The sequence below is a fragment of the Sus scrofa genome, chromosome 8 (genome assembly GCF_000003025.6).
Source record: "Sus scrofa isolate TJ Tabasco breed Duroc chromosome 8, Sscrofa11.1, whole genome shotgun sequence".
In the NCBI taxonomy this organism is placed as follows: Eukaryota; Metazoa; Chordata; class Mammalia; order Artiodactyla; family Suidae; genus Sus; species Sus scrofa.
The window spans coordinates 47,555,403-47,579,756 of record NC_010450.4 but is presented as its reverse complement, the minus strand read 5'-3'; the positions used below and the strand labels follow the sequence as shown (position 1 = coordinate 47,579,756).

The following is a 24,354-nucleotide window of genomic DNA, read 5'->3' as shown; positions in this document are numbered from 1 at the left end:
CTTCTAAAGAAGACAATCTTCCAATAGGCTTGGGTTCTCCTCTGCCATCAAGACATACTAAGAAGATGCCTAACCATGTTCCCTATCCATCTCCAAATCCTACTGGTTGCCATAAGGAGAGGTAGGGGAATAGATCTATTTGTTACATAAATTGGAGTGCTTGTAAATCAAAAGTTAGGCTATTCAACTTGGAAAGGCAGGATGGTTTTATTTTTATTTATTTATTTTTTAGACCTACATCTGTATGGCATAGCGAAGTATCCAGGCGAGGGGTTGAATCCGAGCTGCGGATGCAGCCTACTCCATAGCCACAGCAACATTGGATCAGAGCTGGATCTACAACCCATATCGCAGCTTGCAACATTGGATCCTCAACCCAGTGGGCAAGGCCAGAGATGGAACCTGTGTCCTCACAGAGAAAACATCCTGTCCTTAACCGCTAAGTCACAATGGGAATTCCAGGGCAGGATAGTTTTAGATTGAGTTTTCAAAACTAAAAATAAGTAGTGAATATAACCAACATTATAAATGTCTTTGCTGTAAGTGTTTTACTTTCATACTGTAAACTGAACCCCAAGACTGTTTTTTGTTATTTATGAATTTGTGGGTGAATTGTCTGTGAAGACAGTCTGATTTAAAAACTAAAGAAATCTTTCTAAAATTTCATCCTTTTCTTAAAATCCTCCAATAGCTCATTGTTACATAGAAGATAAACATCAAAACTGCTTAGGGTGCTATAAAAAGTCTTTCAATATCTAAGTATCTTGCCACTCTCTAGCTTTTCAGCTTAATTTCCTACTACTTTCTACTCAGTCAAAATGATTTTCACCAGGGCCTGAATGCACTTCAGTATTCTTTTTTTTTTTTTTTTTTTTTGGTCTTTTTGTCATTTAGGGCCCCACTTGCAGCATATGGAGGTTCCCAGGCCAGGAGTTGAATCGGAGCTGTAGCCACTGACCTATGCCAGAGTCACAGCAAAGTGGGATCTGAGCCACCTCTGCAACCTACACCACAGCTCATGGCAACGCCAGATGCTTAACCCACTGAGTGAGGCCAGGGATTGAACCCGAGTTCTCATGGATGCTAGTCGAGTTCGTTAACCACTGAGCCATGATGGAAACTCTGCACTTCAGTATTCTATCCTCTGGGTTTTTTTCATGAGTGTTTCTTTCTGCCTGTAATAAGCTTTGCTACTTGTTCTTCTGGTGAAGTCCCTATGCATCCTTCAAGATTCTGCTCCTATAAACAAGGATTTACTGCAGTGCATAGGGAACTATATTCAATATCTCATAATAACTTATAATGGAAAAGAATCTGAAAAAATATATTGCATAATTGAATCAGTTTGCTGTACACCTGAAACTAACACAATACTGTAAATAACTATACCTCAAAAAGAAAAATTCTGCTCTCAAGCTCCTCCTCTGTGACTGGGTAGTTAAACATTTTCTTCTCTCTTCTGTCATAAGTAGCATGTATAACACACACAGGAATATAGCATCATATTAAAACTGTTTCTGCACATCTGTGCTCACCTGAAGGAAAGGAGTTCTTTGAGTACATGAAATATACCTATTCATTTTGGGCTTTCCAGCATGTAGCTTAGTTTTTTTTTTGTTTTTGTTTGTTTTTTGGCTATACCTGTGGCATGCAGAAATTCCCAGGCCAGGAATCGAACCTGAGCCACAACAGTAACAACACTGGGTCCTAGGCTTCCAGGGAGTTCCTAGCTTAGTGTTGGAATAACTCTTCTTTCCACCCCTAATTAGAAGTCTATGAATAGACTGAATCTGCTTCACATTTAGTGGCTGCACAATTCCGCTTCCTTGTATGCAAAGCCAAGTAAAATATTGATTATATGAGTGAGGCGGTGTGGAAAACCGATTTAGACGAATCCACTAGGATATTAAAACTGGCAATACCACGTTCAGTCGTTTCTGATGGGAGTGCTGGTTTTGGCTCTCAGAGCAAACATAGACATATAGTTCATTTATCATGAATCATATAACAGCGACCATTTGTCCCAGATCTTAAATGACATGTAATAAGACCATTTTCTCAGTTTTGGTTTAGGAAAGTTGGCCTAAACTTAACTGGACTTAAGGTTCATTTCTGAACAAGCTCAGGAAACCCATTATCACTTAGCGTAGTCGACTTCAAAAGCACAAATTAAATCAAGCGTGTTGCAAAAAGTTTCTGCTACCAGGACTATAAAGTCGACTCTGAGAAGTGAATCCTATTGCTACCACTTGATTTGCCCTCTTTAACTCTCTTGGTGGGCTCAAGCCAGGAGGGGCACAGAGGGTCATCTAACCCTCTCACAAAAGGAGAGTCATCTGATTTTAGGTCTAGACTCATCCATTTACAGCCATCACCGCTTAGAAAACATGGCATTTTGTCCTCGTCAATCTGATTTTCCGGGCCAGTGTTTAGTACAGGATTTGGCAGAATTTAGGCAGGACTAATTGTTGGCTTTAGGTTACCTTTTTTTTTTTTTTTTTTTTTTGTCGCTCTTTCATTTACCTCTGAGCCTGGCTCAGCACTGGCTATGCACTAAGCTGTTGTGTCCCATGCTTGCTGCTGGCTACTGATGCACAGAACTTGCACCTTAGTGCCATCATGAAGGTTAGGACTTGGAGAAATTGCCTTCTGGTTTTTAGAGAGCTGTAGCAAGCAGGCTAAAACAAGTGCAAGTATGGACGCCTTGACTAAGTACTTTAATGGCTAGGTGATACCTTTTGAGTCACCTAATGCACCTTTCCCTACTGAGAATAAAATAATGACCTGACGTGCTGATATGATTTACTTGCCAGACACCAGGAATTGTTACAGCAGAAGCTTGGTTTTGATATGTATTGAGACATTCTTGTATGTTTTGTGAATGATTGGTACTATCTACCAAAAATGTTTTAAGCTAAGGGTTATGGGGAAAATGGTGGGTTTTTCATGCCTTGCTTATGATGCTTTGCGTCAAATCTTGGATTGTTTCCTGAGGAATGTTTCTGTTGGTAGCACATATATTCCCTTTACACGTCTTAGTGTGAAGGTAAGGTGCCTAGAGAGACCTTTAGTTTCATTAATTTTTATGGAAAAGTTTTAATGAGTCAAAGTTCTGCCCAGCTAATTGTCAAAACATGGAGTTTCTCTCTAGGAAACAAAAAATCAAACTAGCTTCTAGCCCAAAGCTTAGCAAAAATCTAATGGAAGAAACAAATACTAAAAAATTAAAAATTCCCTAAAGGACATGTACTTCATTCATTGTTTTATGTATATTTTATTTGGACAATCAGCTACTACATGTTTGGATTGCAAGGCTTTGATTTATCAGAGAGTTGCTTTAATGTCCTTTGGAATTATGTCATTGACTTAAGAAAGGGACATTAAATAGCTACCTTTAAAAAAACAAACTTATGGTTACCAAAGGGAAAGTGAGGAGGGATAAACTAGGGGCTCAGGATTAAAATATACACACTACTATATATAAAATAGAAAAACAAGGACCTACTGTATCAAACAGGAAATTATACCCAATATATTGTAATAACTTTTAGTGGAAAGAATCTGAAAACTGAATCACTGTGCTGTACACTTGAAGCTAACAAAACATTCTAAATCAACTGTATTTCAATAAAATTTTCAAAAATAGATGTCTTAGCTTTCTTCTTCATTATTGTAGGCTAGGATGTTATCGACACAGTGCCTAATTTCCTTATGGATCCAAGATTATCCTTTTGTTTCAGAATAGCAAAGTAGTGTCTTTTTATTTCCCAGTCTCTGAATTCTAATTTTCTGGGAAACTTAAATTTGCTGCTTCTCTTTAGCAGTGGGTCAGAGTGGTATAGGATGTATTTTATTTATGTTTTCCCTTACTTTATTCTTTCTCCACAGTTGTCTTTCCTTTACCTCACTTTCCTCAAATATTTATTGCATATTTTTCATATATATATATATATATATTCTTTTTAGGGCCTCACCTGAGGCATATGGAGGTTCCCAGGCTAGGGGTCAAATCAGAGCTGTAGCTGCTGGCCTACGGCACAGCCACAGCCACAGCAACAAGGGATCTGAGTTGTGTATATGAACTATACCACAGCTGATGGCAATGCGAGATCCTTAACGCAGGGAGCAAGACCAGGGATCGGACCTGTGTCCTTATGGATACTAATCAGGCTTATTAACCACTGAGCCACAAGGGGAACTCCTATACATATTTTTTTTTTTTAAAGCTATCAGATTCCTTTGTGGCTCAAGTATATAAAAATAATGCTAGAAAGAGATAAAATAAATATTTCTTTTCTGCCTTTTTAGGGTCTAACCTGAAGCATATGTAGGTTCCCAGGCTAGGGTTGAATCAGAGCTGCAGCTATTGGCCTACACCACAGCCAGAGCAATGCCAGATCCTTAACCCACAGAGTTGGGCCAGGGATTAAACGCATCCTCATGGATACTAATTGGGTTTGTTACTGCTGAACCACAATGGGAATTTCCATAAATATTTCTTAAACGTAAAACATATATGTGTAACAAAAATGAACTGAAACAGTAAAACTTACAATTCATCTAGTTTCTGGAGAGGTGCAAACGTATTTTCATTTAGGTGATTAATTTTGTTTTTCCTCATTACCCTGAAAGTAAAAAGGAAAAGATGTAACTTCTTGAAGTAACTGATAAATGAGTTATTGGAGAGGTGATTACCAGCCTGCAAAACAATTATATATGGTGCATTTTTGCATCAAGATATTTTGAAGTAGTGTAAGAAATTACCCAATCTAATTTTAATCTTAAATTTCCCCAATCTTTTAATGATTATAAAAATAAAATAGTTTTCAGGGTCTTTTTTTTTTTTTTTTTGGCTTTTGTCCTTTTTTAGGGCTGTACCCATGGCATATGGAGGTTCCCTGGCTAGGGGTCTAATCAGAGCTATAGCTGCTGGCCTACACCAGAGCCACAGTAAGGCCAGATCTAAGCCACGTCTTTGACCTACACCCTGGCTCACAGCAATGCCAGATCCTTAACCCACTGATCGGGGCCAGGGATCGAACCCAAAACCTCATGGTTCCTAGTCGGATTCGATTCCGCTGTGCCACGATGGGAACTCCCAGTTTTCAAAGTCTTAAGTGAGTTAGGGAAGAGCTCTGCAGAGGAAATAGTGAACAAGAATACAGTCTGAGTTTCAGCACAGGGAGTTTTGTGTTTTTTTTCCCCCATTTATTCATTTATTCAGCACATCTTCACTGAGGTCCAGTTATGGGCCAGTTGTCTCTGCAGTCTGTGTAGCAGGTCTGTCTAACAAAATACCCCCCACACAATAGCACTCATGTGCCTTCAGTAGTTGACGTGATTTAGGACAGAGATGATGGAGGGACTCTAATCTAAGCTGGACCAACTTAGAAGAAAATTCTTATCAATATATATGTAATCAAACTTACAATTTATCTAGTTTCTGGAGAGGTGCAAACTCAGAAGATCTCTAGTTTGGGATACTGAATCAGACTGCATGTCTTGACACTTGACAGTTCATCTCTGCACTGAGCTGGAGTGATGAGCTTACAGAAGAGACTAGCTCACAGAACATGTAAAGGATTTTCAATTCTTGAAACAATGTGGGACATGCCTGGAAGCTGGAATCTTTAAGTATTTATTTCCTGCCAGCACTCCAAACCATGACCAGTTTCTCCTAGCATCCCTGGACCAGAAAAGCACAAGCACCTGCCAAGAGAAACTCAGAAACGATTTCTTTGTTCAGAGATTTCTCTAGGAACAAACACAAGTAGAACAGAAAAGAAGAGCTACATTTTGTGGATATCTGTTTGGTCTAAGTCCAGTGCCTTTGAGCCCACTGCAATGGGAGGGGCACAAGTGGAGAAAAATGATTGTGGATATCAGTGGTAGATACTTTGTTGCTTATACACAGGGGTCCTATATATTCTAGCATGATTTTCAGACTTTTCTCCACGGTAACCTACATTTTTTACAGTTTAAAAAAAATGTATTTTGCATTGGGATCTAGCCTATACCCACACAACCCAAGATTCATGAACCAATGCACATAATCATCTGAATTGCACTCTGAAATTTTTATTCAATTCAATTGTATTTCAGTAAAAAATGCTGCTTGGGACGCACTACACTGCTTTCTTCACCCACCTCTGAGTTTTGACCCACAGTTTGAAAAATGAAAATTCTGGAAAAATAAACTGCGAATGAGGCAATTGCATTTTTATACTGAAGGAAGCCTCAGCTTCCTTCCATTTTTCTGGAAGAGGCAGCGCAAATTTAAAATAAACCAGAGAGGCCTAAGGAGAAATTATACTCGATAACATTCCAAGGTTTATGCTGGTGTCCTCAATTATATTTTCAGGGATATGAACATGCTACAGTTTTTAAAAATTATATGTAATTCCACCCATGATCTTTGCAGTAATAATTCTTGCAGATTAGGACTTTAACTTAGTGCTTCTGAACCTGAGATCCAAGGATAGATTCTAGGTGGTTTATGAGAAATTCTTTCCATTAAATTGGGTATTACTTAAGTTTAAGAAAAACAGGTCTCTTTATAGAGTGCCTTTGCGATGACTCACGTATGTTCTAAATCTGTGGTTACGCCTGGTTTGAACTTAAATAATTTTGCTAATGTGCTTCCGTTTCAAAAAACTTTTCTGCACTGAGCTCTGCAATGAGAGGGAACATTTGCTATAATTACTATGCTAGACTCTGTTCATGCTAGATTCTGTTCACATAAATGATTCATTTTGTTTGTAAAGAGATATGACATTACTTCTAAGGGACAAAACGTTACTTACAAAACAGTTAAATTACTGCAGGAAATAAAAGTCAAATTTCTTAAATTATGGATATGGTTGCCTTCAAAGTCCCTGAAATAGAAAAAAAAAATGTAAAGCTAAATTTAATCACAGACAGAAATAAATTGGGTAAGAATTGTTTTCTGGACTCAAAGATTTAGAAACCAAACTAACGGCTACCAAAGGGGAAATGTTGGGGGTGGGGGAAGGGATAAATCAGGAAGTTGGAATTAACATGTACACAGTACTACGTATAAAATAGATACATACTGTCTAGCATTGGGAACCTACTCAATGTTCTATAATAACCTACGAGGGAAAAGAATCTGAAAAAAATGGATATATGTGCAGGTATGACTGAATCTCTTTCCTATACACCTGAAATTAATACAGTATTGTAAGTCAATTACACTGCAATAAAATAGAAAAAATGAAAAAAAGAATTGTTTTCCTTTTTTTTTTTTTTTGTCTTTTCGTCTTTTCTAGGGCTCCACCCACGGCATATGGAGGTTCCCAGGCTAGGGGTCCAATCGGAGCTGTAGCCGCAGGCCTATGCCAGAGGCACAGCAACGCCAGATCCAAGCTGCGTCTGTGAACTACACCGCAGCTCACAGCAACTCTGGATCCTTAACCCATGATCGGGGCCAGGGATCGAACCGGAAACCTTATGGTTCTTAACCGAATTCATTAACCACTGCACCACGACGGGAGCTCCAAGAATTGTTATCTAATAATTTTTTTCACATATTGTTTATTTCATATGGGTTCTCCCATGTAGCCACTTATATAATACTTTAAATTATATATATATGTCTATGTTTCCTTTTTCTGTGTTAATAGTAAAAACGTTTTGAGTAACATCTGTATCATGTGTTCAAATGGGTACATATGTTATCCCAAGGAATGTGAAGAGAATGAGAAATCACATTAAAAACTTTTGCTATAGTAAATTCCAACTCTGCAAGCAAATATCTAATAGTGATCTGTATTAGAAGTTCCCATTGTGGCTCAGTGGTAATGAATCTGACTAGTACTCATGAAGACATGGGTTCAATCCCTGGTCCCGCACAGTGGGTTAAGGATCCAGCATTGCTGTGAGCTGTGGTGTGGGTCGCAGATGTGGCTTGGATCCTGTGTGGCTGTGTGTAGGCTGGCAGCTTAAGCTCCGATCCTACCCGTAGCCTAGGAACACCCATATGCCGTGGGTGCAGCCCTAAAAAGACCAAAAAAAAAAAAAAAAAAAGTGTTCTGTATTAAACATCTGTCCAGAGTTTCCAATGGAATTTCCCTAAGCAGTGTGACTCTATTTGCTACAGCCTACAGAAAATTCTACCATTGTCGCAGAAGCTGCTACTGCAACATTTAACTTCTACCAATATAATATTTAACCAATACAATACAATACCAATACAATATTTAATCTTTACCTCCTTTCCCTAAACACTTCCCAGAAAAAAATTCTCAAAAGCCCCTTACCACTGCCAACACCCTTTATTGCTTTATTATCATGCCACACTGGCTGGTGCAGAGGGAAACCCACAGGCTGGCTTTTGTGCTCTACTCCCAATTCAGGGACTTCTTGCAGACCTTCCTTGAGCACCCCTGCTGCGTGACGCTAGGTCACCAACAGAGGTCTGGTCTGAGCAGCAACACTTGTCAAAAAGTTGATATTTTACTGTCTCTTCTTCAAGATTATCATGAAGGTATTCCTCCATTGCCTGTCTTTTATCCCCAGGTTTATGGTAGAAGTTTGTAGAACAGTTAGCTGACTTTAGGGACACATGTTCAGAAGTAGATGCTGGACCTTAAATCTACTCATTTTACCCCAACACATAGCTTACTGATCACCATACAGAAACAGAGCCATTCAAACAAACAACTGTGACTAAAATATATGAGCTGAAGTTTGACACAGCTACTAAAATCTGTAAGAGAAACATGGGTAACATCAATAGAAGTGCCACTATTCTGCTGGCTAGGCTGCATCTGGGACAGTGAGTCTTATTTTGTCACTGCATTAAAAATAGGTACTGACAAATCAAAGAATATCTGGAAGATCTGGGTAGAAGGCTTCTAGAAATCAAGTCAATGGAGTAAGAGAGTGTATTTATAATAGAAAAGCACATATGAGAGATATCTGAAGTCAAACACAAAGTTTTTTTGTATTAGCAATATCTTATTTTGGTATTCACAATTTTGGAAGTTTTTTTTTTTTTTTTTTTTTTTTTTTTTTTTTTGTAAGGCGCTGGGTTTTTCTATGTTGCATCAGATTGCAAAATTAGATTTATGGGTTGAAGGACATGAAGCATTTCAAAATTAAGCTCACAATCAATGATGTCCAGAAAATAAACTTATCACTACAGTGATTTGCAGGGGCATATACCATTACTCAAGGGTTTTGTAGGTAGGATTTTAATACTCTATGGAATGTTGTATTAATATCTAAATCTTGATTCTAGATCACCCTTTTTAAGAAAAACTTCTATTGTTCTATTAAATGGGAAGTGAACCACTTGCAGTACTACTTCTTTTTGGTCATTAGGTTTGGCCGAGGCTCTTGGCCTCCTCTAATGTATGTTGTCAATGACAAGACCGTTAACGTCCTTTTCCTATTTTGTTGTTGTTACCAGAAATTTACACCAGGTGGTGACATTCTCTTAAACTTCACAAAATGTCTTTTAGGGGAGTTCTTTTCTGGTTAGTTACTCATGTAACTTTTCTTTCCTTCTTCTTCTTCTTTTTTTTCTTTTTTTTTCTTTTTTTTGTCTTTTTGCCTTTTCTAGGGCCACACTCGTGGCATATGGACCTTCCCAGGCTAGGGGTTGAATCAGAGCTGTAGCTGCCGGCCTACACCACAGCCACAGCAACTCGGGATCCGAGCCGCGTCTGTGACCTACACCACAGCTCATGGCAACGCTGGATCCTTAACCCACTGAGCAAGGGCAGGGATCGAACCCGCAACCTCATGGTTCCTAGTTGGATTCGTTAACCACGAGCTATGATGGGAACTCCGTCATGTAACTTTTCTATTAAGGTAGCAAAGATATTTAAGCTGATATTAATTTCCTAATTTGTAAAAATCAGTAAGAGGCATGTATTAGGGACTTTTCATTAAATTATTGAATTCAATGTTGAGTTTATTTTAAACTTGATGAATTTTCTTTGGTTTTCCTCCTAAAATTAGATGTTTTAGTTCTTGATATGCAGGGATCTGGCTTGCAAGCCTGTGGATTAGCTGAGGGATACAAACCTGATCCTTGTGCCAGAGCACTAAGTTCCAAGGGAACTGAGGGGGTTGTTTTGCTTATTCCATGTCTGGACTCCATGTTTCCAACTTAATGAGCTTCTGAACCCAACCATGTTATTTTTCCCTTTATATGTGGCAGAACTGGCTGAAAATGAAAATTCTGTTTTTCAATCTGAAGAAAATAACAAAAACCGAAACCACGAGGAATTTTTACCTGTTCCCTCTCAACTTGTTCTCTCATCCAGTAGTGGCACAGTAAACATGCCTCCCCTAACTTTTAAACATTTCTGGCTCCTATTTCACAGAGAAAATTGAGGTGATGAAGGAGGGGAAAGCCTTTGTTTTTCTGCCTGACATCTATAATTTACCTGCATATGTACCTGGTCTCCTAGACTTAGGAAGCAATGACCCTACTCCTGCTTTAGGCTTATCCTGAATTTTCTGAGTTTTGTTTGTGAACGTATATATTCTAAATTATATGGTCAATTCTGATGAATTTTTGGGGGGCATTCTCCGCTTTCAAATTTACATCTGTTATGATTAGGTGCAAGTACATAGAATAGACACCAAGCTATAACAGTGTAACTACACAAGGATTTGTTGTTTGTTTTTTTTAGGGCTGCACCTGCAGTTTATGGAGTTTCCCATGCTAGGGGTCGAATCAGAGATGTAGCTGCCAGCTGTGCCACAGCCGCAGCAATGCCAGATCCGAGCCACGTCTGTGACCTACACCACAGCTCAGGGCAATGCCGGATCCTTAACCCACCGAGCGAGGCCAGAGATTGAACCTGCGTCCTCATAGATGCTAGTTGGGTTTGCTAACTGCTGAGCCATGTTGGGAACTCTGGATTTTATTATTATTATTTTTTTAAATCTAGGGTTGGTAGTCCAAGGCTAGACTGGTAATTTCCCAAAGTTGTTAGAAACCTAAGATCTTTCATATTCACTGTTCACATGTCCTTGTCTTCCAGGTCCAAGATGTTGCTAAAGCTCCAGCCATAACAGCCATCTTTTCTGGATAAGGAAATAAAGGAAGGATTTGCCTGTTTCTCCTCAAGGAGATTTCCTGGAAGTTCTGCACTGTATTTCTTCCACCTCATTAGTTAGAGCTCAGTCTCAGGGTTCTGTCTAAATGCTGGGAATGTCGTATTTTAGCCAAATACCTTGTCACCCTGAATAAATAAATTCTGTTGTTGAGAAGGGACATCACAGTTTGATATGCAGCAATTAGAGCTAACTCATTAATTACGTTATTTAGTTCTCCATATCCTTTCTTGGTTTTACTTGATCTTTTGTGGACTGAAAGAGGTGGTTTTTTTTTTTTTTTAATCTCTTACTGCTTTTATATGTCTATTTTTCCTTTTGGTTCCTTTGGCTATATGAATCTATTTGGTGCATATATACTCCTAATGTAATATCTTGTATTGGAAATTGCACACTGCAGCATTTGAAGGTTCTTCTTTGTAGTGCTCAATGAAAATGGGCGAGAATTCTACCAACTTAGATAAAAAAATATGACACCTAATTTTTTGTTTGCGTCTACATGGCATACTTTTGAATAGCCTTTTATTTTTAATCTTTCCTAAACTTCCTCCCCTCATATATATTTGTCTATATATCCATCTATCTATGTATCTATCTGGGGGGGGAGATGCATTTTTTTGGTAAATAGTACTGAATTAGGTTTTGCTTTATGAGGCAATTTGAAAACCTCTTTTTATTTTAGTAAGTTTAGCCACTTTTATTTATTTATTTATCTATCTATTTATTCATTTATTTGGTCTTTTTTTGCCATTTCTTGGGCTGCTCCCATGGCATATGGAGATGCCCAGGCTAGGGGTCTAATCAGAGCTGTAGCCACTGGCCTATGCCAGAGCCACAGCAACTCAGGATCCGAGCTGCCTCTGCAACCTACACCACAGCTCATGGCAATGCCAGATCCTTAACCCACTGAGCAAGGCCAGGGATCAAACCCGAAACCTCATGGTTCCTAGTCGGATTCGTTAACCACTGAGCCACGATGGGAACTCCAAGCCGCTTATATTTATTGATATGACTAATATATCTGAACTTTGCCTGCTATTTAAAGATTATTATTATATGCTTTTTTTTTTTTTGTCTTTTGTCTTTTTTGTCTTTTGTTGTTGTTGTTGTTGCTATTTCTTGGGCCGCTCCCGCGGCATATGGAGGTTCCCAGGCTAGGGGTTGAATCGGAGCTATAGCCACCGGCCTACGCCAGAGGCACAGCAACGCGGGATCCGAGCCGCGTCTGCAACCTACACCACAGCTCACGGCAACGCCGGATCGTTAACCCACTGAGCAAGGGCAGGGACCGAACCCGCAACCTCATGGTTTCTAGTCGGATACGTTAACCACTGCGCCACGACGGGAACTCCTATTATGTGCTTTTATAGGTTTAACAATCTTTCAACAAGTAGCTTAAAAATTTTCTTATAATATTAAAAAATCTATATATTCTATTCATTAACTTTATAACTTTACCCAAGATGCTTTATCTTCCCCTTTTTAAAGAATAACATTTAAGTTCCTATTATAAGAAATTATGAAATTAGTATATATTACCTTCCCATCCTTCCATCTTTCCCTCACCATCGGATTTTGATCAATTATATGCCATTTATTAATGTTCATCCTAGGAATATCAAATATCCACATATTGGTAGATTTCTTAATTTTAAATGACATCTCTTGACTCCTAGCTATTTTTCTTTAGAGTTTTATTGTTTCCACATTATTCATTTTGAAACTGTGTACTCATTTAAGATTACTGTGTCCTCCTGTGGAATTAATTCTTTATTGTCATGTGATAGCTCTTCTTATTCCTGGCGATAGTCTTGTTCAGAAGCCCTTTATTCCAATGTTAACGCATCCCCTCCAGCTTTTAAAAAAGTCAGTGCTGAGGTTCTTATCCTCATTTTACAGTATGTAATATATCTATTTCCTCTGGCTGCCTCAAGGTTTTTTCTTTATCTTTCATTTTTCAGCAGTTTGCCAATGATTCTTCTAGTTTTATTTTTTTTTCTTTTCTACTTCTCTTATTTTTTTTTCCCTGAAGCTCTTGTATTTTTGGTTTGTTGTATTATATTAATTTTAGAAAATTCTTGAAATTATCTCTTCAGATATTTCTTTGAAACTGAACACGACCCTCTGAGGCCATCACAGGGACAGACTCCCCCCATGTCCCCTGCCTCTTCTTAGTAGAAAAGCTTTAGCCTCATTGGTCTTCCCCAAGTTCCAGCAAGCAAATTTAACCAGAGAAATGAGAAAATGCAGAAACAAGGGAAAAGAGTCAAGCAAGACAGAATAATAATAGTTTAGCCATAAAGAAAGTCAAGGACATTTAGTTCCCCCTCAAGGGCTCTAGACAACATTCTGAGCCATGTCCTTGAGTTGTTTTACAGATATGGAAGCCCCCACCAGGTCGAGGAAGTTAACTGCATGTTAACCATCTGCACATAGACCCAAGACTGAAGTCAAAGGTTGATGATTAAGATACTGTGACTTTTTCTTTATACTGCCTCTTATGATCTTGAAATTGAGCCATGCTGATTGAAGCAGGGCAGGTCCCTCCCTCTTCATGGCAGCCATGTGTGCATCACATCTTATTTTTCCATCCTTTCCATGGCTTTGAGGACCTTGCTCCATAAAGTATCTTCAGTATTTTCTATATTTTCAAATTCTTTATGTTAGCTTCTTCTGCCCATGTATAAAACTTGCTTAATTCCATCCCCAAATAAAGGTTTACTTTGCTTTCTTGATCTTTAGTTCACCTTTGACTATTGCCCCATCTGTTGACATGCTTATTTTTTACTTATATTTCTTCCTTTTTGAATTTCAAACTTCTATTGTGGTTTGATAGTTTTATTTATTACTCTGAAGGAACCCTAGTAAAGGTTTTATTCTGCTGTCTGTCATACATCTTGTAAGTATGACATACATATTATCTCTTTTTGTTTGATTTGTATTTTTCTACTTAATCATAGTTTTTAAAAAATTTGCCAACATATCTGTCAGATCTTCTAGTTTATACTTTGCAAATGAAAGTTCATGTGCAAGGTAAAGGTATTGCTATGAATTAAAAAAATGAATGCTTACAAAGCAAAAGTTGTTATTAGCATTAAAATTGGAATAATATTCACCATCAGAGATGCATGTTTTAGATAGCTAAAATCTAAAGATTATAATTTTATTTATGACATTTAAAAGCTCAACTCTTTAGTAATAAATCTTAATCTTTTTTTATCTAAAATATACATTCGGTTGCCTTTTTAAAAGCAAAGATTTGTTATGGTGTATGTACATAATATCACCCACATTTGCTTCTGGTTTCAATGCATGAATATTTTTTTCTTTTTACAGCTGCACCGGCAGCATTTGGAAGTCCCTGGGCAAGGGGTTGAATTGAAGCAGCACTTGAGGCCTATGCCACAGCCATGACAACACCAGATCCTTAACCCACTGAGCAAGGCCAGGGATTGAATCTGCATTCTCATGGAAACTATGTTGGTTCTCAACCCGCTATGCCGGAATGGGAACTCCATCAATGCAAGATTTTTTAATTGCTAATTTGCTTATGTAAATACCGATCAATTTTTACTTCACTACTGTTTGGATTGCTGAGCATGTAACAATCAATAATAAATTTTTGAAAACCAAAATTGAATCACCACAACAGATATTGAACTTAATTTGCCCTTGTCCCAGTCAGTTTTTTTTTTTTTCAAGTCATGAATTATTGGTTTTAAAGATTACACTAGTTAGTAAGTTATTTTCATGGTATTTGATTATATTTATCATATAGAAGAGTTTCTGTAGTTTAATTCTATTTTTTCTGAAATTAATAAATGAATTTTATTACATTTATAGTTGTATAATGATCATCACAACCCAATTTTATAACATTTCCATCCCAAACCCCCAGCCCAACCCCCCACCCCAAACCTGTCTCCTTGGAAACCATAAGTTTTTTAAAGTCTGTGAGTCAGTATCTGTTCTGAAAAGAAGTTCATTTTGTCCTTTTTTCAGATTCCACATGTAAGTGATAGTATATAATGTTGGTGTATCACTGTCTGACTCCAGGTCCATCCTTGTTGCTGCAAATTGTTATTTCTTTCCTTTTAATGGCTAAGTAATATTCCATTGTGTATATGTACCACATCTTCTTTATCCACTCCTCTGTGGGTGGACATTTAGGTTGTTTCCATGTCTTGTCTCTTGTAAATAGTGCTGCAATGAACATTGGAGTACATGTAACTTTTATCAGTGATGTTACTATATTGGCACATCAGGATGCCCTCTGGGCTTAGTGACTATTTGAAGAATGTGTCTCTTCCCCCTAGATGGTTCCAAACTAGTGTGTTTTGAATTACTGTGTCTGCTTTTTATAGCATTTTGGGTTTCCGCTCTATTATCAGGTTGATAGTTTTTATTTCTCACTATATCAACATTTCTAACTTCTCCTTCCCACTTTTGTTTTGTTTTTGTTTTTTTTTTTTGCTTTTTAGGGCTGTACTTGAAGCACATGGAAGTTCCCAGGCTAAGGGTCAAATTGGAGATATAGCTGCCAGTCTACACCACAGCTACAGCAATGTCAGATCTGAGCTGCTTCTGCGACCTATACCACAGCTCACAGTGGGATCCTTAACCCACTGAGCGAGGCCAGGGATAGAACCTGCATCCTCATGGATACTAGTCAGATTCATTTCCACTGCACCACAACAGGAACTTCCCCTCATCCCGCTTTTGATTTGGCAGTTCTAATTGACTGTGAGCTTGGAACTCAAACAACCCAACTTTTGCGCATTTCCTACAAAGGAAGAGACAGAGGAATTTTCATATGGTACAGTATATTTAGTTTATTGATTGAACTTATTGATAGCTATTTTGGATTTATTTCTTCAGCTTTACCTGCATTTTATTTTTATTTTATTTTATTTTTTTATTTTATTTTTGTCTTTTCTAGGGCTGCTCCCGAAGCATATGGAGGTTCCCAAGCTAGGGGTCCGATCAGAGCTGTAGCCACTGGCCTATGCCACAGCCACAGCAATGTGGGATCCAAGCCATGTCTGTGACCTACACCACAGCTCAGGGCAACGCTAGATCCTTAACCCACTGATCGAGGCCGGAGTTCGAACCTGCAAACTCATGGTTTCTAGTCAGATTTTATTTTTATTTTATTTGGCTGCACCTATGGCATGTGAAAGTTCCTGGGCCAGGGATCAAACTCAAGCTACAGTAGTGACAACACTGGGTCCTTAAACTGCTGAGTCACCAGAGACCTCCATATACCTGTATTTTTATTTTCTAAAGTTAATTTTTTTTTTTAAATTAGTTTTGTTGGAGTTCTCATTGGGGCTCATCAGGTTACAAACCCAAAAAGTATCCTTGAGGATGCAGGTTTGATCCCTGGCCTTAATCAGGATCTGGTATTGCCATGAGCTGTGGTGTAGGTCACAGATATGGCTTGGATCTGGCATTGCTGTGGCTGTGGTGTAGGTCAGCAACTACAACTCTGATTTGACCCCTAGCCTGGAAATTTCCATATGCTGCAGGTGCAGCTCTAAACAAAGCAAAGCAAAGCAAAACAAAACAAAACATATATTTTTAAAAATTTTATTTTTATGGTCAGAGACTCATGGCATATGGAAGTTTCTGAGGAGCTGCAGCTGCTGGGCTACAGCCACAGCAATGCTGGATCCAAGCTGTATCTTTCCTAATGCTGCAGCTTATAGCAAGGCCAGATCCTTAACCCTCTCTGAGCTCCACTGAGTGAGGCCAGGGATTGAATCTGAATCTTCAGGGACACTAAGTCGGGTTCTTAACCTGCTGAGCCACAATGTGAACTCCTTTTATTTTATTTTTTTTAACTTTGCTTTTTTGGTCATACCTGTGGCATATGGAAGTTACCAGGCCAGGGATCAGATCTGAGCTGCATCTGCAACCTATACCACAGCTGCGGCAACTCCAGATCTTCAACTTACTGTGTTGGGTTGGGGCTTGAACTGGCAATGCCACAGAGACAAGCCAGATCATCAACCCACTGGGCCACCTCAGGAACTCCATCCTTATCCCTGAATTTTAAAATAGACATATTTACTGGGCAATTGAGTTCTGCATAGCTGGAGTGATGTTAATTACCACAAGCAAAGCTTCTGTGTGAAAAATTCCGTGAAACAGATTCTGTTGTGATTAGACTTCAAAAATAACTTCTAAATGTCATATTCTTATTGTGCAAAATTACAGATAAAACTAAAGTGATCTAGTCTCTGCACCAAATGAACAGGTGAACAGGTTGGTGGAGGAAGAAGAGGTGATGTTATATGGATGCTATCCCTTGTCTTCCTTCTCCCTGCCTCCAAAGTATTTTTTTTTTTTTTGGAGATGTTTAATTTTGGTAAGAGTTTAGTGGCATTAGTTTAGATAATAGGAATATTTAATAAAAAAATCATGCTAAACATTTTGAGGAAATGTGACAATATTAACAACTACCATTTGAGAAAAACTAACATCCAAAATAAACTAGGCAAAAACAGAAAAGTTAGTTGTCGTCTGTAAGAAAAGATACAACAAACCCCCCTACACTGTTGGTGGGAATGTAAGCTGGTGCAGCAACTATGAGAGTAAGGTGATTCCTTAAAAAACTAAAAATAGAACTATCATCCATGATCCAAAAAGCCCACTGCTGGGCATACATCTGGAGAAAACTATAATTAATAAAAAAGGTACATGCACCCCTATGTTCATTGCAGCACTATTCGTAATAGCCAAGACATGGAAACAACTAAATGCCCATCTACAAATTAAGAAGATGTGGTCCATATACACAATGGAATATTATTCAGCCATAAAAGGAATCAAATAATGGCATTCACGGCAACATGGATGGACCTAGAGATTATTTTACTAAGTCAGACAGAGAAAGGCAAATATCATTTTTTTTTTTTTTTGTCTTTTTGCCATTTTCTTGGGCCGCTCCCATGGCAAGTGAAGGTTCCCAGGCTAGAGGTCGAACTGGAGCTGTAGCCTCCAGCCTACGCCAGAGCCACAGCAACTCAGAATCAGAGCCGTGTCTGCGATCAACACCACAGCTCACGGCAATGCCGGATCCTTAACCCACTGAGCAAGGCCAGGGAGCGAACCTGAACCCGCAACCTCATGGTTCCTAGTCAGATTCGTTAACCACTGCGCCACAACCGGAACTCTGCAAATACCATTTAATGTCACTTCTATATGATACCAATGAACTTATTTACAAAACAGAAACAGACATAGCAAACACAGTTAACAAAAGGGAAAGAGGGGGAGGAATAAAGTAAGAGTTTGGAATTAAAATTAACACACTACTATATATAAAATAGATAAACAAAAAAAGACCTACTGTATAGCACAGGGAACAATGCTCAATTTCTTACAATAAACTATGGTGGAAAATCTATCTATCTATCTATCATCTATCCACCCATCCATCCATCTATCATTTATCTATCTATACTTTGTTGTACACTTGAAACTAACACAATATTGTAAATCAACTTTATTTCCATAAAAATTTAAAAAAAGAGAGATGTGGCAACTTACAGCCAGTGCAGTCTGGGCATGTGCTGACAAAGAGGTTTGTCAGGCAAATGGGTTAGAACGTTATTCATCAGCACTCTGAAAAAGAGAAGCAAAGAAGAGTCCCATTTTTCTGTTTCTTCTCTCAAGTCAAATATTGTTCTAGCATTATTTTCATGAAACTATAACATCTACTAAGTTAGTTGTGTTCTCTAATTTTTCCTGTAAGTCTTGTTATACATGAGTGCTTGTTAGTCATAAAACTAGACAAATGGTGGCCACCATATGAAAGAAGCAGTAACACTGGCAAATGAAAAAAAAAAAAAGGTCCATGCCCTTCAAGAGTGGGTAGCGAAAAGGAGGTGATTTTAAATGAATGTTATTTTTCTTTAGGAAGATTAATATGGCATAGTACTGGCATGCTTCAGGATATTTCAATAAAACATGATGGCAAGGCTATGTTCAGTTTTGATGGGCTGACATTCTAGAAGACAGAATATCTTATAAAGTTGTTAGATCTATAAAACAGCCTCATAGAACATGATGAGGAGATGGTTTTTAGTTGAAAAGGCCTTTATAGGGTTTTAATTCCAAATGTAATGCTGTTATACTCAAAGCAGCGATTTTTATTCATGTCGTTTCCTTCAATTGAAGTATTTGTTTAAATATTTAGTACTTACAGGAGAATAAGAGAATTTAGTCCATAAAATGTTAGTGGGGAAATTCGATTGAGGTGATTATCTTCAATTATCCTGTCAGCCAGAAGAAAAAAATGGGTTCATTTATATATTTTTTCCAACATAAAAGCTAATACTATAAAATTCCACATAAATTAAACATACAGCCATTCTAGTCTGTGGAGATCTTCAAAAACACCTGGCTTCAAGAAGGTTATTCTGTTATGACTGAGATACCTGTAAAAAGAGATAAGATGAGAGTAATTTTGGTACCTTCTTGATATCTTAGAACAAAGAAAGGAAGAATAATAATCATCCATCTCAAACTTTCTTTTTCTACAGCTACACCTGCAGCATATGGAAATTCCCAGGCTAGGGATCAAATCGGAGCTGCAGCTAAGGCCTATGCCACATCCATAGCAGTGCTGGATCCAAGTGCATCTGTAACCTACACCACAGTTTGAGGCAATTCCAGGTCCTTAACCCACTGAGTGAGGCCAAATATTGAACCTGCATCCTAATGGAAACTATGTTGGGTTCTTAACATGCTGAGCCACAACGGGAACTCCTAAACTTTCTTGTGCAGTATTCTCATCAGGCCATTTTCCTGCTTTTGGTGTTCTACAAGTCCTTTATCTGTCGAGTTTTTAATTTCCCAATCATCAACCAAGCATCAATCAAATTGTCATTCTACTCATTTATTTGTCAAATTGTTTCCTTCAATTTTTATTGAAAAATTTTATTGATTTACAAGGTTGTGTTAGTTTCAGGTGTACAGCAGTTATATATGTATATTCTATTTTAGATTCTATTCCATTGTAGGTTATTATAAGATATTGAATATAGTTCCCTGTGCTACATAGTAGGTCCTTGGTAGTTAGTGTGTATATGTTAATCTCCAATTTCAAGTTTATCCCTCCCCTCCCTTTCTCCTTTGGTAACAATAACTCTGTTTTCTGTCTGTGAGCCTATTTCTGTTTGGTAAGTAAATTTATTTATATCGTTTTTTAAGTTCCACAAATGTGATATCATATGGTATTTGTCTTTCTTTTTCTGACTGACTTCACTTAGTATGAGAATCTCTAGTTGCATCCATGTTGCTGCAAATGGCATTATTTCATCCTTTTCATGGCTGAGTAATATTCCATTGTATATATGAACCACATCTTCTTTATCCATTCCTCTGTTAATTGACATTTAGGTTGTTTCCATGTCTTGGCTATTGTAAACAATGCTGCAGTGAGCATTGGGATGCATACATCTTTTCAAATTAGGAGTTTTCTCTGATAGGTGCCCAGGAATAGAATCACTGGATCATATAGTTTGACACATTGTTTTACAGACCTGCTCTATGGCACTGTGCTATGGGTAGACTCTTTGAGGGGCTTTGAATCTAGAAGAGGACAGCATGTGAGCAGGTTATCATAGCAGGAGGGGAAAAAGAGCTTTGGCAACACACGGTTGCTCTGACTTTGCAGCAAAGTCACCAGGCTTAGCTGGGGTTCGGGCTGCAGAGCTGGGAAGGTTGAGGTGACAGGAAGTCTTGACTAGAGGAGGCTCAGTAGAGAATAGCCTTAGATGGAGATTTGTCATTCAAAAAGCAAAGAAAGCGTGGGAGTAATTCTAGGCAGAGGGAATGGTTTATGTAAAGGCGAGAAGTGTAAGAGGGTAACAAGCTGAGGGATCACAGTGAAGAGGCTGGGAGGAGAGACAGAAGCTGTCCTGTGGACAGGCAGGGACCTGCTCTGGATAAAAGACATTGGACGCCTTGCTGGATAGTGACGTACCTTACTCCCCAACTTGAGTTTTCACCCTTCTGCAGAGAGCCAACTTTCTGTTCTGTTATGCTGATCTCTTGCATGTTTATTTCTAGCTCATTTTCTCCATTGCAGCAACTCGGTGCTCTGAATCTGCTCTCAGACAGTTTTGTTCCCAGCTTTGCTGTTTGTTAATAGTGTGAGGTGAAACAAACAACAACTTCTGAAAGCCTCAGTGTTTCCAACTCTAAAATGGAAATAGGAGTTCCCGTCGTGGCGCAGTGGTTAACAAATCCGACTAGGAACCATGAGGTTGCGGGTTCGATCCCTGCCCTTGTTCAGTGGGTTAACGATCTGGCATTGCCGTGAGCTGTGGTGTAGGTCTCAGACACGGCTTGGATCCCGCGTTGCTGTGGCTCTGGCGTAGGCTGGGGGCTGTGGCTCCGGTTCAACCCCTAGCCTGGGAACCTCCATATGCCGTGGGAGCGGCCCAAGAAATGGCAAAAAGACAAAAAAAAAAAAAAAAAAGACAAAAAAAAAAAAAAGGAAATAATATCAGTAGCTAAGCTGTTGGGTTGTTGAACCTCTGAGACCATGCACACATGTCTGAAGCACTTGGTGTGTATTCTTAGAATGATGTCTCCATTCAACTTCCCACGTTGTCTTCTTTTCTCGATGCCCATGACTCCAGTGCAAGTATTCATTCAAATTTCACTTCCACTGATACACCGACCACACCGATGCCTCTCTTTCCTCCTCTCTGATGTGCCTTAGAGCTGACATCCTGTAACAGTTCTCCTGCCAGGATCTCTCCTCCTCCCTCAGATTTGACATTTGCTTGGGGATAGCAAAGGATGAAGTTCCGTATTAGAGCCATTTCCTTCCTGCTCTTGCAAACCTTGAGCCCCAGTTGGGCACAGAAAGAGGTAAAGAATCCCTCAGCACTTCTCCTGAACCCTTCAGGGGTTTCCTTAAGAACCACTAGAAATCCCCCAAGTAAAGGTGTTTGATCCACCACCCACACCATATGTTCCTCTGTTTAGCCCTGTCCTCCTCATTTTCCTTCATGTCTTTGGACCCAAAATGGTCACTCCTTTGAGGGAATCATCAGAGCAACCGTGGTCTGAACAATACAGGTTTGGGTTCTTTTTAAAACATTAAAAAACGCCATATGATATCGCTTATATCTGGAATCTAATATACAGCACAAATGAACCTTTCCACAGAAAAGAAAATCATGGACTTGAAGAATAGACTTGTGGTTGCCAAGGGGGAGGGGGAGATGGAGGGAGCGGGGTGGATTGGGAACTTGGGGTTAATAGATGTAGACTATTGCCTTTGGAATGGATTAGCAATGAGATCCTGCTGTGTAGCACTGGGAACTATATGTAGTCACTTATGATGGAGCATGATAATGTGAGAAGAATGTATACATGTATGTGTGGCTGGGTCACTATGCTGTACAGTAGAAAATTGACAGAACGCTGTAAACCAGATATAACAAAAAAATCATTATAAATTTTTTTTTTTTTTTTGTCTTTTGTCTTTTGTCTTTTTGTTGTTGTTGTTGCTATTTCTTGGGCCGCTCCCATGGCATATGGAGGTTCCCAGGCTAGGGGTTGAATCGGAGTTGTAGCCACCGGCCTACGCCAGAGCCACAGCAACGCGGGATCCGAGCCGCGTCTGCAACCTACATCACAGCTCACGGCAACGCTGGATCGTTAACCCACTGAGCAAGGGCAGGGACCAAACCCGCAACCTCATGGTTCCTAGTCGGATTCGTTAACCACTGAGCCACGACGGGAACTCCAAATTTTTGTTTTTTTATTTTAAGGCTGTACCTATGGCATATGGAAATTCCTGGGCTAGGGGTCAAACTGGAGTTGGAGCTGATGGCCTACACCACAGCCACAGCAACACTGGCTCCAAGCCACATCCATAAACTACACTGCAGCTTGCAGCAACGCTGGATTCTTAACACACTGAGCGAGGCCAGGAGCCGAACCTGCATCCTTGTGGAGACAACACTGGGTCCTTAACTTGAAGAGCCACAACAGGAACTCCCAGATTTTGGTCTTAATTAAGTAAATTCTAGTGCTGTTCTCCAATTGTAGTATATACTTTGGCATCATTTCCCCACCACAGCCTGCAAGCTGCTGGAGACCGAGAGCCTATCCAGTGGCAGCACAGGGTCGTACCTGAAATATTAGGGTGAAAGCTGCTGGAAGGCAGCATGTCTGACTTATCTTTCTGTGCTTCCCCCCACTCCCCGCCATGGAATCAAGCTGAAGAACTTGTACCCCATCAGGGCTAATGAATATCTATGGATGAACCAAGAGCAGGTGTCTAAGTGTTGTCTGTGAAAAACCAGAAGTATGTGACATTTTAACACCCAGACAATATGGTAGTACCAGGAAAAACTGTGGAACAGAGGGAAGATGCTTTGAAGTTTACTATCCTGTTCTGCACAATTTTTCTTTTTTTTCCCCCTTCTTTTTAGGGCCACACCTGCAGCATATGGGAGTTTCTGGGCTAGGGGTCAAATTGAAGATGCAGCTGCCGGCCTACACCACAACCATAGCAATGCCAGATCTGAGCCGCATCTGCAAACTACGCTGAAGCTTGTGGCAACACCAGATCCTTAATTCACTGAGTGAGGCCAGGGATGGGACAGGTATCCTCATGGAGACTATGTCGGGTTCTTAACCCACTGAGTCACAACGGGAACTCCTGCACTATCTCTTAAGAGCTGCCTCCATATTCATTGAACATTAAACCAAGCAGATTGGTTTAGCAAGTTTTGAACATTCAATCAAGCAGATGCTGTTTAGCAAGTTTTGAGACATTCATGGGGGGTTGGAGAGAGAAGTTGTCAGGAGCATCGTGAAGATATATTCACCCTGGGTAATTTGCTAAGACACGAAAGAGCAGGGATGGGATAGAGGGGAAGAGGGCATGGTTAAAGTGGTTATTGTTAAGACTTTGGCTCTCCAGTGACTTTCTTCCATTGTGTTAGTAAATGATTAGGTGGTCTTGACTTCATCCCAAACTCTGATACCACCAGTGAGGAATCTGACCAGAAAGAGTTTATTGGGTTAATAATTAAGACATGGGATAAGACAGAAAGCAAGGGACCGGAAATAGAAATACAAGGAGTTGTTTATTTAAGTGTTTGGTTCTATTTCCATACAATAACTTCTAGGAGATATGTTTCAGCTGCTTGGTAGAATGCAATGAAATGGAATTTTGGGAAAGACTATTTAAAAAACTTTGCTCTTAGAACAGATTTGTGGTTG

General features: G+C 39.2%; 1 protein-coding gene across 16 annotated transcripts in view; it reads right to left on the bottom strand.

The window, feature by feature from the left end:
* The window catches only part of RXFP1 (relaxin/insulin like family peptide receptor 1), a 129,868-nt gene that overhangs the window by 23,576 nt on the left and 81,938 nt on the right, over window positions 1-24,354 (bottom strand). For 13 of the 16 annotated variants that reach the window (XM_021101289.1, XM_005666665.3, XM_021101295.1 and 10 more), the window contains 5 exons: window positions 19,467-19,538; window positions 19,305-19,376; window positions 18,649-18,723; window positions 6,804-6,875; window positions 4,554-4,625 (listed from right to left, as the gene is read on the bottom strand). In XM_021101289.1, coding sequence (XP_020956948.1) covers window positions 4,554-4,625; window positions 6,804-6,875; window positions 18,649-18,723; window positions 19,305-19,376; window positions 19,467-19,538 — 363 coding nt within the window. The remainder of the gene's footprint in view (window positions 1-4,553; window positions 4,626-6,803; window positions 6,876-18,648; window positions 18,724-19,304; window positions 19,377-19,466; window positions 19,539-24,354) is intronic. The other 3 variants (XM_021101296.1, XM_021101294.1, XM_021101291.1) reach the window with 2 other exon arrangements.